The 16,457-nt window shown below is 42.2% G+C and overlaps 1 protein-coding gene across 1 annotated transcript in view; it reads left to right on the top strand.

Annotated features, from left to right (window-relative positions):
* NUP133 (nucleoporin 133) overlaps nt 1-8,535 on the top strand; it is a 53,140-nt gene extending 44,605 nt beyond the window's left edge. Inside the window, exons 22-26 of the mRNA XM_044239286.1 lie at nt 727-845; nt 1,819-1,899; nt 2,644-2,708; nt 4,727-4,815; nt 8,300-8,535. Coding sequence (XP_044095221.1) covers nt 727-845; nt 1,819-1,899; nt 2,644-2,708; nt 4,727-4,815; nt 8,300-8,436 — 491 coding nt within the window. The 3' untranslated portion in view covers nt 8,437-8,535. The remainder of the gene's footprint in view (nt 1-726; nt 846-1,818; nt 1,900-2,643; nt 2,709-4,726; nt 4,816-8,299) is intronic.
* Nucleotides 8,536-16,457: the final 7,922 nt, after the last annotated feature.

Genomic DNA, 16,457 nt, shown 5'->3' with positions numbered 1-16,457 from the left:
ATCCCAGGACCCTGAGATCATGACCTGAACCGAAGGCAGCGGCTTAACCCACTGAGCTACCCAGGCGCCCCACATGGTAGCTTTTAAATAGATCATTTCCCTCAGTGAAAGCATATATTAGAAACTCTGGTGGGGGGACGCCTGGGTGGCGCAGTTGGTTGGACGACTGCCTTCGGCCCAGGGCGTGATCCTGGAGTCCCGGGATCGAGTCCCACATCAGGCTCCCAGCTCCATGGGGAGTCTGCTTCGCTCTCTGACCTTCTCCTCGCTCATGCTCTCTCTCACTGTCTCTCTCAAATAAATAAATAAAATCTTTAAAAAAAAAAAAAAAGTTTAAAAAAAAAAAAAAAAGAAACTCTGGTGGGAGTTTCTGAGTTAAATAACATGGGACTGGGTGACCCCCGATTTGAGGGACTTGTGCCTCATGAAATAGCCATCTGTTCTATAATTCTTTCAAACAGTAGCATGTATTTTCATAGCTCTTCTCTCCCCTCCTGTTTCTGGTGGCTGATTGTTTCTATGATTTGAATCAAGCCATGAATATGTTTTAACATCAGAAATCAGAGGTAGCAGAATTAATAACATTTTAAGGTCACCAAGTAGTGATGAGATTACCTTTAGAGATGCTCTGCTTTTTTTTGTTTTGTTTTTTTTTTTAATTCAGATTTGTTTTATGATAGAGCAGAAGAGTTTACAGCCCTCCCTACCTCTCATTCTGAATTCTAGAAATGGCTGAGCAGGAGCGCTTTCTACTGCACCAAGAGACCCTGCCTGAACAGCTGCTGGCGGAGAAACAGCTCAGTCTCAGTGCGATGCCGGTGCTGACTGCCCCTCAGCTCATCAGCGTGCGTGCTTTTCCATCCTTGCACCATTCCTTAGTCTCAAAACAACATAGCTATTTCTGGAGTCAGATGGTATAGTTCCTAGGAGTAGTCATCTTCCCACCTCCTATTTTTCTGGTAACATTCCCCTTCCTCTAGAATAAGTTGTTAGAAGCTGCTGGAGATCAGGATGCACGTTAGCAGGAAGTAGTGGACTAGCCTCTGCCTCCCTGTCGATCTCCGCCTGTTCCTAGAGATGCTCATGCAGGTGACCAAAAGAAAGTACTTGTACTTTCTTTTCAAGCAGAGGACAAATTGTACCACGAGGTACAGCTCAGGTTCTTCCACAAGAAAAATGGTTTAAGGAATTGGATTTTCATAGCCTATAAGTACTGACCTCACCCTTTTCCTCTGGAACATAACACATTCCTAAGGGCATAGCTAGATTGTGGGCTGCAGCCTGGGTAAGATACTTTTGTTGTTAAATACACTCGTAGCCTTAACTCTGCTTCTCTCTTTGCCTTTCAAGAAAGTGTTTCAAATACAAGAGCAATGTAGATCACTTTGAATTTGTTCTAATTTTATTGAAAAGAAGAGAATTCAAAAATGTCCGTATTTTAGCCATTACTAGTAATAGATTTCCTATAATTGAGCTCACAATGGCCTCTCCTTATGTAGCATATTGCAAAGAATATGCTCGAAAGGATACTGAAATATGTATACTATCTGGAACCTAAAAACAAAATTTACTCATATTTTAGAAGTATATATATCAACATTTTCAAATTAATTACTGTTGAGCATAGGCACATTTTGAAGGACAGTTTATTATGAGGATAGATGGAGTGGAATTTCCAAAGATGATAGTTTTCTTTATGATAAAGATACCTTTGACTTACTTGAAAGACAGAATGATATATTTTTCTCCATAAATTTCTCTAGTCTTGGTTATATGATTACTTAAAATAATCCTGAACCTTATTTGAATTTGCCATAGCTGTATATCTGTGAAGAAAACAGAAGAGCTAATGAATATGATTTCAAGAAAGCTTTGGACCTGCTGGAATATATTGATGAGGTAAGTAAAATCACTTGAGATGATCCCAGGCAAGGATCACAATTTATATATTTGGTTTTCTGTAGAACTGAATACATATAAAAAGAGAAAAAAATACATCTTTTAGCCAATCATGACAATGTATTAATTTAGAAAGACTCTCTGGTTCAGCTATTCCTAACTCTTGGAATGTGTATAACTCTTTCGAAAAGCTGTCAGGAGATTCCCTTTCCTGATAATTCTCACACATTCCCAGATGTCTTTTTCTGTGCATGAATAAAAACACAGATTTTCAGAGTCCTAAGGCATTTTTTCTTTTTCATTATTAAATCATCATTAGTTCCTCAGTCTGATACATTGCTTTATCAATTTATTCTTCATAGTATTCTCCCTAAGAGGAGCTGTTTCTTTGAAGAAGAGGCGGCGGTTATAATAACAATTCTGTAGATTAAATAGTTGGCCCTGCAATTGAAAGCAGTTTGGTAGATTTTTAAAATGTAGTGTATTGGCTTTTATTTACCTTGTTTCAAATCTTAGCCCTTCAAGCTTCCTGAAAAAATCAGATTATCACAGAATAATCAGAAACTAATTCTCACACAGTTACTAATTGGCTTACTCTTCTGAGTATTAATGCCTTAAAGGAAATTTTTTAAAACTATGGATTAAAGTAAATCATTTATGCAAAATTAATTAACTCAAATTTAAACCTGTATTTTTTTTAAATCAGGACTTAATGAGGATTTTTTTTTTTGTTTTACCATAAAGGAGGAAGATGTAAATATAAATGATCTAAAACTGGAAATCCTTTGCAAAGCTCTTCAGAGAGATAAGTAAGTTCTCATAACATGAATCTAAGCTATGGTTTTAGAAAAGGACTCTTTTATTTTTTTAAATTTACTTGACAGACAGAGATCACAAGTAGGCAGAGAGGCAGTCAGAGAGAGAGGAGGAAGCAGGCTCCCTGAGCAGGGAGCCTGATGCGGGGTTCGATCCCATGACCCTGAGACTAAGACCTGAGCTGAAGGCAAAGAACCCACTGAGCCACCCAGACGCCCCTAGAAAAGGACTCTTGAGGAAGATTATGATGTCATGTATCAAATGGTTTTGTGACCTAATTATATTCTAACATAATTATAAAAATTTTATTGTGTGCATTAGTAATCTAAGTTTCTCAATCAGTAGTTAGGGAAGAGTTTAAGGACTTAGGACTACTGGTATAATAAATCTCTATTTTGAGTTTATTTGTTTGAGTGGGAGAGCGGCGGTGGGGTACAAAGGGAGAGGGGGAGAAAGAGAAATCTTAAGAGGGCTGAATGCCCTGTGCAGAACCCAGTGTGGAGCTCAGTCCCATGACCCCGAGATCATGACCGGAGTCAGACACCTAAATGCCCCTCTACTTTTGATTTTAAAATTTAGACTCTCAGTTTGCACAGAAATATATATGTTCCTGATTTTCACAGAAATTGGGCCAGTTCTGCCAAAGAAGCTACATTTTGTTTTAAACAAAAAGTATATTAGAGTATCGGTACTCTCTTGTAAAGTACTGAGACCTCTTTTTTGTGATCATCTCCTTCCTGAGAAGGGAGATTTCCATGGGACATGGTGGCAAAGAAAGGCGGTGGCAGTGAAAGACAGAATAATCAGTTGGGGGATTGAATCGTTTCTAGGAAAAGAATTTGAGAGAACTTGACTTAAGTGCTAACACCCTTCCCTACTTAAAATTTTCCTTTTTATATGGTGCTGAGAAATTGCAGTAGGACTATTTTTACTAAAGCATTTCTTCTTCTGATCACTCCCAAATAGTTAAAATTGTTGTTCTATTTGGTCTTGGAGGTCACTTTCTGAAGCATCTCCCTCTGCCCGCTTCATTCTCCTTTCTAATCTTAAAAAAAGTATGCTGTCATTTGATTGGAATTCCTTGTCATGACTTCATGTTTATAAACTAAGGTGTTGGGGCGCCTGGGTGGCTCAGTGGATTAAGCCACTGCCTTCAGCTCAGGTCATGATCTCAGTGTCGTGGGATCGAGCCCCGCATCGGGCTCTCTGCTCAGCAGGGAGCATGCTTCCCTTTCTCTCTCTGCTTGACTCTCTGTCTACTTGTGATCTCTTTCTCTGTCAAATAAATAAATAAAATCTTTAAAAAAAAAACTTTAAGGTGTTGGGGCACCTGGGTGGCTCATTCAGTTAAGCATCTGCCTTTGGCTCATGTCATGATTTCTGGGTCCTTGGTCCTTATGTCAGGCTCCCCACTTGGCGGGGAGTCTGCTTCTCCCACTGCCCCTCCCCGCCACACTCGCTTCCTGTCTTTCTCTTAAATAAAATTTTTAAAAAACTTTAAGGTATTGTGGAATATATTCATTGATTACTACAAAGCAGTGGTTTTGTGTGTGTGTGTGTGGGTGTGGGTGTAAGCAGTAATCTCAACTAGATAAAACATTAAACTAGACCCTCCTTACCATTTTATTTTTATAAAAAGCAGAGTATGTTACAATATATTGTAACTGTTACCTATGGTCTGAAGATTGTACTTGGGAGTCCTTACTAGGTTTCTTATTTATTTGTAGAATTTTAGGGGAAAGATGGCTTGCTACTTTGTTTTAACATCAAATACATATGGTTGTGTTGGGTGAATAGCTACCTGAGTGTAGCTTTTTGTATCTGATATTGGAACTCTAAGTATATTCAACATTCAAACCTCCCTTATGTAAATACTTTGAAACAGTATTACAAAACTCAAGATTCTCCACCCCTGGTACAACCAGCAAAATAAAACTACAGTAGCAAACAGAAGTCATTTATTTCAGATATGTCCATGATTTCTTTTTCTTACTGCAATTTTGTTTTCTAGCTGGTCCAGTTCAGATGGTAAGGATGATCCAATTGAAGTATCTAAAGACAGTATATTTGTGAAAATCTTACAGAAACTTTTAAAAGATGGTAAGTCATTTGTTAATATTGGAAGTTATAGCATCACTTAATCAGTTTCAGAAATCTGAAAATAACGGGGATTTTCCAAGGTGTCAGTGCCAGGGCAGTTTAAGATTAAATAGTATCATACTCAGAATTAGAGAGATTTGTTTAAAATGTTTCTTTCCTCTCCCAATTGGGGGAGCATGTGTCAAGGTGAAATCTCCATCCACATGGGTCCTGGTGGACCCCAGTGGGCAAAGTCTCCATGCTGATAGAAGATGGACAAGGAATGGATTCAGATGTTATGACACCAAAACTCTGTATGATAGAAGTAACCATTTTCCTTTAATTTTTTGGTTAACTCTTGTGAAGATCAAAAACTTGAAATGATATATAAATGAGAAATAACTTTTTGCTATATAATGGACCATACTAAAGTACAATTTACAAAATGCTTTTACACGTCCATTTTGGACATGAACACTCTAAAATTCATGTTAGGAACAAAATAAAAAGAAAAGGGGATATGTTTTGTACCTAATATACTGAGCAAAATTCCATTTGCCGATTGAGACACAATAAATTAGGTAAAGAAGCTTTTGTAGGTAAAATGCTGTTCTCAGGGGGAATATGAAGTAGGGGATACAGTTGACCCTTGAACAATGTGGATGAGAGGCAGTGATCCCCAGTATGGTTGAAAATCCACATACATCTTTTGATTCCCTAAAAACTTTACTACCGTTAGCCTGCTGTTGACCAGAAACCTTACCAATAACATAAACTTCTGGTTAACACATACTTTGCATGTGTATTATATACTATATTCTTATAATAAGATAAAGATAAATTAGAGAAAATAAATTGTTACTGAGAAAATACATTTACAGTACTCTACTGTATCAAAAAAATTCGCAGGTAAGCGAACCCATGCCGTCCAAACCTGGGTTGTTTAAGGATCAACTGTATTTACTTTCATCTTTTTTCATATCACTGGGAGTTTAATGTATGGAGAGTGTTAGACTAGAGATGAGCATTTTACACATTTTATACACGTGCGGCTCATATTTATTATAGAAAATAGAAAATTCTATCAAAATATTCATACTAAATTCAAGCAACGTGCAAAATAGACTTAGTATTTATCAGTCCTTGCAAATATAAGGGTACTTTGTTTTATACCAAATGGAAAAAATACACAGTGGTAAGTTATTGTAAATTCAGTCCCTCTAAATAGGACTTTTATCCATCATACTGACATTTACACACATTTGAAAGTTTTCTATACGTATGTATTTAAGATACATTATTTAATCTACATCAAATATGATGAACCCAGTCCCTGGTACATAGTAGTCACTCAATAGACATTTGTCCTTTGAATGCCTTCAAGTATTTTGCAGATGCATAGCCCCAGCTCCTCTGTAATGGGTTATATTCTGCAGTCTTCTATTTTAAAATTGCTGGCTTAACCAGGGGACATGGTGGGGGGGGGCTTAGAAAAACAGTGTGAAACTAACAACACAGACCAGTATTCTAGGGTGAAACAGAGGCAAACTCTCAGCATTTACATGTTGGAAGCTTTTGTTTTCCAACCCCCTGCGATGGTCTCTTAGTGTTACTTTTTAGATTTTTAGTCTCCTTTTGTAAGTGATTCAGTGAAAATATAATTCCATGACTAGATTACTTGGAACTTGCTCAGAATTGATCTGGACTTGTATTTTGAAAAAGTAATACTTGGTCATCCTGTCGTGACCGATTTAATAGTGCATTCTTTTTCAAAGATGAGCAAATAACACAAAGGTTAATTAAGCCTATTCATTGTCACAAAATAAATTAAAAATTTTTAAATGAAATAATGAAGGGGTATAACAGAAGAACCTGATTTGTTTGAAAGTATTTGAAATACCTCAAATTCAGAAAGAGCTAAAATGCCCCTCTAAGACTTTCTCTTTTCTGTATTTGGAAATGAAATAACTGGGTATGGTTGATTTCTCTGTACTACTGGAGAGATTTTCCATGAGCCTAATAGATTATTAGAAAGCATTTGGACCCAAATCCAGTGCTTTCCTTGAAGATTGTTCTCATAAAAGTGCCACAGAATTAAATTGTGGCTATTTAATGTTTAGTGCTATTTAGAAGTGACTTTGCTGTTTTTATTATTCTTAGATTATAAATCATAGATGAACAACAGGAATGGAAAGTTGTGATTTTACAGGAAGAATTATTGAATTATGACCAAAGAACAAAAACAAGTAGAAACTATTAGAAAAATGAACATATGTATACAAGGAAAAGGTATATATACTTATAACAAGAAGTTAAAGACATTTATTTTTGGAACCTTTTTAATAATAGAGCTACTATGTACAATAGTGAATGTTTTTAAAGGAGGACAGAGCCTGATGGTAGTGAGAAAAAGAAATCCATCAAATATTAGTTCTGAACAGAGGGCATGCATGATAAAAATAGAAGCCAAATAAGATGTTAAATTTTTGTAGAGAATTGATCTTTTCTTTTTTTTTCTTTTTTTTAAGATTTTATTTATTTATTTTTATTTTTTTGAGAATTGATCTTTTAAAATCAATATATTTTCAGAAGTGTAATGCTGTTTGACAGATAAAAACTCCTTATTGAAAGTATTTTAATTGTAGTAAATGATCTATAAATATTTCAAATTTAGCCTCAAAACATTTATTAACCCAGATTTTTAATTATATAATAATTAAGTACAAAAAAATATTACTAGGCACTTTGAGAGTATTGGGAAAAAATCCTCAGTATATGATTTTGAGAACCTTATGCTAATATGACAAATTATAAAATATTGTATTATTAATTGAAAATTTTTTTCCCATATTCTTTATCAAATGAGAAAATTGTACATACTTTTTTGTAACTTCACAGATCCTAATTCCAACAGTTCCATTTCATCAGTGCTCATTGGCTTTCTAGCTTTACAGAGGTCTAATGAAGAAATAATTCTTCACCTATCTCATTTCAGACTATAATATATTTGAGACACTGGAGCTAGCTTTCATAATACTATACTACTAAATTATTTCCCTGTATGTAATTGGATATATATTTAATATATATAATTGTTGAAGTACTTGAATATATAATTAGATATTATATATTTGTTTGAAATTAATGTAAGTTGGAATATGTAGTTGTTTGAAATACTTGTTTTTAGGTGATTATTAGTTAAAAACTTCCACATTGAAGAAATGACTTAAGCTGTGTAGAAAATGAAAGTATTTCAAGTCTTACTAAAAACTTTGATCAGATTGGTGTTTTGACCACTAGGGGGAAAAATACTCCAGCAGCCTCTTCAAAGTAGGAATGTCATGCTGTAGACCTACAAGCATGTTTGACAGTGGAAGGAATTTAGAGCAGAGTATTTCCCAATAGTGGAGTGACATTGTATTTTAAATAGAAGCACAGATGTCATCTTCATTCATTTGGGAGTTTTATGAAAATTAAAAAGGACTTTCTGTGTTTGTGTTTATAGGCATTCAGCTCAGTGAGTACCTGCCAGAGGTGAGAGACCTCCTGCAAGCAGACCAGCTCGGAAGCCTGAAGTCTAATCCTTACTTTGAGTTTGTTTTGAAAGCAAACTATGAATATTATGTTATGGGGCAAATGTAACTTTTTCTAAAAATGGTCACTGTTCCTGAAAATGTGTGGAAGCATATCCTTATAAAAATCTTGGGCCTTAAACATCTAAAAATTTGTACAGTTTTATAACACGTGTTGCTAAATTTTATATACTTTATTTGAAAGCTGCTACAAAACACCTGTAAGACTGACTGTAGTTTTGGTTTTTTTGTTACAAGATATTTTCTCTCCTCCTTTTTCCATCTAAAATGTAGCACTTGTTATTTCCGTGCTTGCTACCCTTCCTTCCTCTTCTTATCTGTTGGGGGTTCTGGAATTCTTACTCTTGTTCTGGCTACTTGTATGCACAAAGCACTTCTCGGCCTCAATTTCTGTAACTCTGAACGTGACCAGAGTGCACGGATTGTCTCTGAAATGGCTGTGACTCTGCACTGAAGAGATCTGGAGTATTGATGTCTGTTTTGGTTGGGGCTAGTGGGCAATATGTAGTAAGGTAGATGTCAGATTTGCTGACTTGGTGTAGGACTAAAAGACTAAACAAGGAGTAATTCATGTGAGCTTAAGAACTGATTAGTTCATTGGGAAAATATTAAATATTTCTACATAAATAATTGAGTATTAATGAGAGGAACAAGACCCTTAAGTGTTTTCTAGCCCATCTATAAGTTACCATGTAATAAGTTTATAGTATTAGTGTTGGTTACAGTCTTCCAGTATGGAGATCCCGTTAGCTTCGTGTATTTTCAAGTTGATTTACACTGAATTCCAGCTTTACCACAGTCTAACGAATGTAAATCATGTGTTATGCTAGAAGCCATTAAGGTTTTCTTAAAATGGCATCATCTCCTGAAAAGTAGTGATTCCCAAAGCTTCATTGTTCTGACCAGTGTCATCACTCAGTTTTTAATCAGCTTTAAATAAAGACTAGAGATTGGACAGGGAGCTGCTGGCATATTCAGATTCTGGCCCAGTTGAATGCTCACTAAACAACTTGCTCCGACAGCTGAAAAGGTCAGAAGTTAAATATGGTGAAGAGAGGCCGGTTCCTGGTTTCATGGAGTACAGCCGTCTGTGTCCTCTTCCTTCTAGCTTCACCTCCAGCCTTTGAACACATTGTCAAGAAGAGGTTAATGGAGCTCATTACATTAATAACAGAGGAAAGACACTAGCAGCCTTGTCTTCTTCTTTTTGCAGCTTGTGTGCGGGGACAGCATCAGGGTCCAGGTTAGGAACCTATTGAAGGGTGCTAAGGGAAGTTAGGAAGAACTTGTCAGATGGCAGGTAAGAAATTGCCAAAATTCTCTTCTTACAGGACAAGGCTTTGGTTTTCTATTGGCATTAACAGTTCTTAGCTGTATGATCCTTGAATGTAATAATGTGCTATGGGGACACATCATTGTGCCCCCTTCAACGTGCTGCCACAATCTAGTAATTCCTAGTGTGACAGGAAGGCCAGTCTGAGAGTCACCCTGGCCCCGTCGATGGCATGATTTTGCATTTCTGCTGTCACGGTGTAATGCATAGTCGTCTTATTTTGAGGGAGGGGAAGGCTCGCTCTTCTAGTTCTGTCTTGTCGTCAGTAGCCTAGCACTGAAATGGTTGGATTTTTCAAAATTAGTAATAGTAAAATTAAGGCCTAAGATTTTGAATAATTTTTCTAAATTAAAATTTTACAACATAGTCTTTCCCAAAGAATTGATTTTTATATAAATTGAGTAATGGATAAGACACATTTTAAAAGTGAGCATGTTTTCTAAGGAAAGAGAAATTCTACTGACTTGGGAAAGTTTTTTTTTCCACTTCTGTCTTTGCTTTTCTCAAAGTCACAGCTTGCAGCCTTGATTAAATGAAACGATAACATGTTTTTGAAAGTGAGCAGCCAGCTTTGTGTGCTGGTATGTTTTAAGATTTTGTGAATATGAAGTGCCTGGGTAGCTTAGTCTGTTAAGTGTCTGCCTTTGGCTCAGGTCTGCTTTCTCTAGGAGCAGGAATGGAAGGAAAGCCACACCATAATGTCATCGGACTCACTTCTTAATCTGTTGTAATCTGCGTACTTGCACATGTTGAGGCTGATAACTACAGAAATATTAATGTGGTCCCACCTGTGTATTCCTGGACCTTTAATTTGGAGAATGGCTGAAGAGAAAATAGTATTTCTATGTAAAAATCCCCTTATTAAATACCAAAATACAATTTAAAAAATAGTTTTGTATAATCCTAACAATTTTTAAAAAGATTTTTATTTGAGAGAGAGTGTGAGGAGGGGAGAAGAGCAGAGGGACAAGCAGACTCCCCACTGAGCAGGGAGCCCAACACACACACACACACACAGCTCAGTCCCAGGCCCCTGAGATCATCATCTGAACTGAAGGCAGATGCTTTACCAACTGAGCCACCCAGGTGCCCTCATTAATTCTTAAAAAACAAACAAGCAAAACTGAGGAAAATGTGAAGCCTGTTTTTTAGAAAAGTATATGGGGGGGGCGCCTGGGTGGCTCAGTGGGTTAAAGACTCTGCCTTCGGCTCGGGTCATGATCTCAGGGTCCTGGGATAGAGCCCCACGTCGGGCTCTCTGCTCAGCAGGGAGCCTGCTTCCCCCTCTCTCTGCCTGCTTCTCTGCCTACTTGTGATCTCTCTATCACATAAATGAATACAATTAAAAAAAAAAAAAAAGTATATGGAATCCCACCAGCCAGAAATAGTTTCACTTACCAGTTTGAACTGGCTGGCTCAGTTGGAAGAGCAGGCAACTCTCGATCTCAGAGTCGTGAGTTCAAGCCCCACGTTGGGTGTAGAGATTACTTAAATGAACTTTTTAAAAAGTGAAATGTATCTTGGACAGTTTGGCACTGGGCATTCTGTGTATTCCATAACCTAGTGTATACTGTGACCATCTCCTAAATCCAGTGTTTCCCAGCCTTTTCCCCACTGTCATTCCTGAGGACTCTTCTTAGACAGCTTTGTCCTAATCACTCCACACCCCCATACCCCGCACCGGGAAAGTTTAATACTACAGATATACTGTCTATTTTTTTATGTGCTGTCCCTCTGGAGGCCACAGATCATTGTAATATCTAAGATATTTTTCACACCTCCACAAAAAAAGAATCCCCCCTCTTCAAAAATGCATGTCTTCACAATTCTTCGAGACACAACTCAGTGACTGCAGGACACTTTACCACGACTGTGCCGTGCTTTATTTAACGTTTCTATGCTTTCTAGCGATCTGAACACTTGGGTTAATGGTTTTGGGTTGGGTTGGGGTTTTTTACTTTATTTTTGCCTTTTTAGATAATACTAGAATAAATCTTTGTGCCAAAATATGTGCGCACCCCAAATTCCTGTAAAATTACATGACTCTTCCTGCTCAGTTGGTGATGATTTTGACATGTTTAGCAAACAGCTCTAATAATGTTGAATGTCCTTTGCTCCCCTCATCTACCACCTCACCCCTCACCCCCTCCACACACTCCGGAAAGATACTGAGCTATTGAGTGTTTATGCCCCAGGCACTTACCTAGTTTTAATCTTCAAGTCAGTGTTAAGGAGTATGTAGTATCATCAGTTGAGACTATGGAGTCTTTCTTGAAGTGAGCCTATGTGCTTTTAACAACATGAAAGCATATGAAGTGTTTTATGAATTCATATTTGAGATTTTTTTGAGAGAGAGAGAATGGGGGGGCGGGGAGCAGAGGGTAAGGGAGAAGCAGACATATGACTGTCAGAGGTGGGGGGAGGATACCCCCGGAAATACTTTACTGCAGAGTTGGTGCAAGCTTTTGACCCACTGATTATTCTGGATATTAGGAGGTGGTGGGGTGAGGGGTGGAGCTGAGGGCTCCAGTGGAATCATTAGGTCAGTACAGATGGCCAAGGCAGAAGCCATGACTTCATTGCAGGACGTCTTCGGCCTCTCGGAAAAGAACCCTTGAAGAACTGTTATGTTTCCAGAACCAAACCAAGTGCTGGGGAGGATTAAAGGAAAGTAGAAAGCTGTCCCCGCCCTGCCCTGACTACTAGTGAGAGTCGCCCAAGCCCCAGCTGTGGGACCTGGGAGTGGTCTAGCTCATTGAGCCTTGCTTTTCTGATTCTTAAAACTGAATGACTATTACCTATTTTATTTACCTCAGAATAGTTAGAAGCTTATATGCTTTTAACAATATGAAAGCATATAAAGTGTTTTATGAATTCATATTTGAGATTTTTTTGAAAGAGAATGGGGGGGTGGGGAGCAGAGGGAGAGGGAGAAGCAGACTCCCCACCCAGCAGGAAGCCTGTTGCGGGGCTCGATCCCAGGACCCCCAGACCGTGACCTGAGTTGAGGGCAAACAGCCAACAGACGGAGCCACCCAGGCACCCCGAATTCATATTTGAAACAAGAGGAAATGACAGACGGCTTAGACTCAGCGAGAGTGGGACATACAGATTTGTGAGGTGCTCAGGGTGTAGGGCTGCAGAGGAGGGAGCTGTGAACCCACAGCTGAGTAAGTAGCACAGCCCGTCGGGTGCCATGAGCAGGGCTGCACCTAAGACCTTAGAAGCAGGCTCTCTCTCTCTCAGGCATACCCTATATGGCTGAGCTTGACTTAGTTCTCAGAAGGGTATGCAGGTGGTCACCCGCTTATCGGGTGAGAGCGAAGCACTGGTGTGTTCCCCAAAAGTGTACATGTATGGAGACAGTTTTTCCACTCGCCCGTGACTCGCCCGTGAGGTCTAGTCCTAGGCCAATGAGAATTCAACAAGACCAGAATGGGACTGGGTGGCCCCACAGGGACCTGTCAGAGACTATTTAAACAGCTCCACCCAGGGGCAGAAAGCAGATGTCTGGCCGGGTGTCCTCAGCACCACCACCACCAGCACCCCACCCTCCTCGCCCCCCCGAAAGGTTTGCTGGACTCAGTCTCTTCCCTCCTGAGCATTTTCTTCGTAGCTTTGTGTGCTTGAAGCTCATGGTCTCTGGGCTGAGCAAGCTTGCTAGAGAAGAGAGAAGAACTGCACTGAGCACGAATTTTGGAAAATACTGACAACTCTGCTCCCCTTTAAAATACCAAGTTCTGGGCGCCTGGGTGGCTCAGTGGGTTAAGCCACTGCCTTCGGCTCAGGTCATGATCTCAGGGTCCTGGGATCGAGTCCCGCATCAGGCTCTCTGCTCAGCAGGGAGCCTGCTTCCTCCTCTCTCTCTCTGCCTGCCTCTCTGCCTACTTGTGATCTCTGTCAAGTAAATAAATAAAATCTTAAAAATAAAATAAAATACCAAGTTCTTAGATATTCCTATTTCAGGCCAAAATTTAAGCTTTTCCGTTTATATTGTACCTATAGTGCATTTGCCAGTTTATATTTTTCTAGTGTCCTCACTACCCACTGACAGCGGGACCTGAGGTTTTCAAAATGACACGTAGTTTTGTCACTCACTCACTCTCTAAGATAATGGAAAAAGCTAAATAGGAAACCGCAGTAGCTTTTAGCTGACCCTTGGCATCCACTGCGTAAGCCCCATCCTAACCAAACTATTGTTTAATTGACTGACGGTTTTAGGAAGAGCTACCATGATGTGGCCTCCAGGGGAGGGTTCCATGTGCTTTTCTGTCCCTCCTCCAGAGAAGCCACACCTGTCCCAGTTGCCGAGTTCCACTACCAAATGTGAACTGCAACTATTTCGGGAGCACTAAAGCACATCAGAAAAATGAACCATTCCATTCTTACTTGTCCCATGTCACTGATGTACACCCTCAAAGCACGTCACTGAGTTCATCACCCAAAATTGTGTCTCCCTGTGGCTTCCACAGCAGGCTTAGGACTGCGCTCCCACCCCACTCCACCCCACCCCCCACCTCCCACCCCCCACCAAAAAAAGAGAAAATGTGAGACCGGCACAAACTGGATGACCTCCTCTGACCCTCGCTCCACCTTACCATAAGTAGATCCAAATCCTTCTAGAAAATTTGAAAGGCATATCCCCATATATCAGTGGTATAAATAGAACCTCTTCAGCGGCCTCTGGTAGATGGTGACTCTCCAAGGTGGACCGGGAGGCCGCGGGGCCTTGGCAAGGCATCATCCTCTAAATATAAAGATGAGTTTGTTCAGCCTTTGCAGAAGGAAAAATCGCTACCCATCCTAGAATGCAATGTCCTTGTCCTTCTTACTGAGAGGGAGGTCGAGCAAGGTTTCACTTAGGGCGCTTCACCCATTCCACCACCAGGTCGCGTCTTGTGACCCAGGCCTTTCAGTTCCAGGACGGGGACACTCTTAGCCCCACCAAGGAGGTGGGGACTTAGGGGCTCAGCTCGGCCCACCCAACCTGGAGCAGGTTTGGGAGAAAGAGGACACCCCGCCCAATTCCTTCACCCCCCAGGTGTGCTGCACGTCACTGAGGAAAACAGCTCGGGGTGCCCTGGCTTTGTGCCCGGCCTTGCCAGAGCCGCCGACCCGGCCTGTCCCCGGGAGCCCTGCGCCGCCGCCTCCTCTTCCCCGCCTCTCAGTCCTCTCCTCTCGCCGCCAGTTGTCTGGGCCGCGACAGCTGCGCGCCCTCCCGCCGTCGGTGGCCCTCTCCGCTGTGGGGGCGGGGGCCGACCTGGGTCAGCCCTTGAATTGGGGCCTCAGGGGTAGAGGGGGAGAATATAAAGTTCACTGGCGGGGAGGGGCTCGGGGGTCTCCTTCCTTCCGTTCCTAGGACACTGGGTGTGACTCCTGCCCCCATCCTCTCTGTCGCACGACTGAGACACGGCTCCCTCCTCCTTCTAGCCGCGTGTGGGGTTTTGCAGGTCTGCGTAAACCCAAAGAAGGGTTGAAATGTGGGAGGCACCCTCCGCAGCGCCGGTGCGAGCAGAGCGGACGGGGTGGGGACGCCTTTCGGACAGGTGCAGCTCCGGGAGCGCAGGCGCACACACGGACCCACTGGCGCGCGCGGTGACCCTCGCTCCACCCCATCCCCTCGGGCGGGCAACTGGGCCGGGTCGCGGGGGGGTGGGGGTGGCCGACCGGCCGGGGAGACGCTCCATATACGGCCCGGCCCGCGTTACCTGGGCTTGGGCCAGGCCGCTCCTTCTTTGGTCAGCGCAGGGGACCCGGGCGGGGGCCCAGGCCGCGAGCCGGCTGGGGGAGGGGGCTCTAGTGCCCAACACCCAAATATGGCTCGAGAAGGGGAGCGACATTCCTGCGGGGCGGCGCGGGGGGGTGCGCCCGCGGGCTATATAAAACCTGAACGCGAGGACCAGCGGCCACCGCAGCGGACAGCGCCGAGAGAAGCCTCGCTTCCCTCCCGCGGCGACCGGGGCCCGAGCCAGAGAGCAGCAGGTGTAGCCACCCGCCCAGGTAGGGCGGGAGTGGGGGAGGGGACGGGGACAGGAGAACAATAGGACAGGGGGACAAGGTGACAGGGCACCACTTAGGGGAGCCTGGAGAACTCCGAGGTAGAACCTAACCGACTAATCTGATCAGACCCAAGGCCTACTTTACGGTCTTTATAGAGGAGACACAACGCATTCAGTTTTTGGAAATGTCTCCAAATTTATCCCTAGCCCCTTTGGGCTCCGCTACCTGGCGTTTAGTGTGTGTCAGGTGGATTAAAGCTTCTGCTTTAGTCATCCCAAGGGCAGTATCTCCCAACGAAGGCCTGAGCCAAAGAGCAGGAGGGGCCCCCATTCTCTGGGTTGGCCATCAGGCTTTTGAAAAGGTGCCTCTGTTCAGAGCCCGGAATGTCAGACGGGTCCGGAATGGGCCAGTCCGCCCTTGGGTGGAGCACCAAAGCCCCTCCCACGGGCAAGTCCATGCACCCGCACACCTGCCCAGCTAGCAGGTACCGCCGGCCTTAACCTTCCAAGTGAGGCCGCGCCTGGCTCTTGCCGCGGGTAGCCTGCAGCGAAGGCAGGGAAGTCTCGGGGGACCCTGTGCTTGGGTTCCCGGGGTGGAGAAATTCTCCGTGTGGGCGCGACGACCCTGTGCCCCTCTCCCCGTCGCATCGCAGCCCTGAGTCTGGGGAGAGAAGCCCGGGATGGGTCTCTTCGACTGCTCCCCCTGGCGGGTTGCCGGCCGTTCCGGCTGGGGAGGCC

The sequence above is a fragment of the Neovison vison genome, chromosome 2 (genome assembly GCF_020171115.1).
Source record: "Neovison vison isolate M4711 chromosome 2, ASM_NN_V1, whole genome shotgun sequence".
NCBI lineage: Eukaryota > Metazoa > Chordata > Mammalia > Carnivora > Mustelidae > Neogale > Neogale vison.
This window is presented reverse-complemented; position numbering and strand designations above follow the sequence as displayed.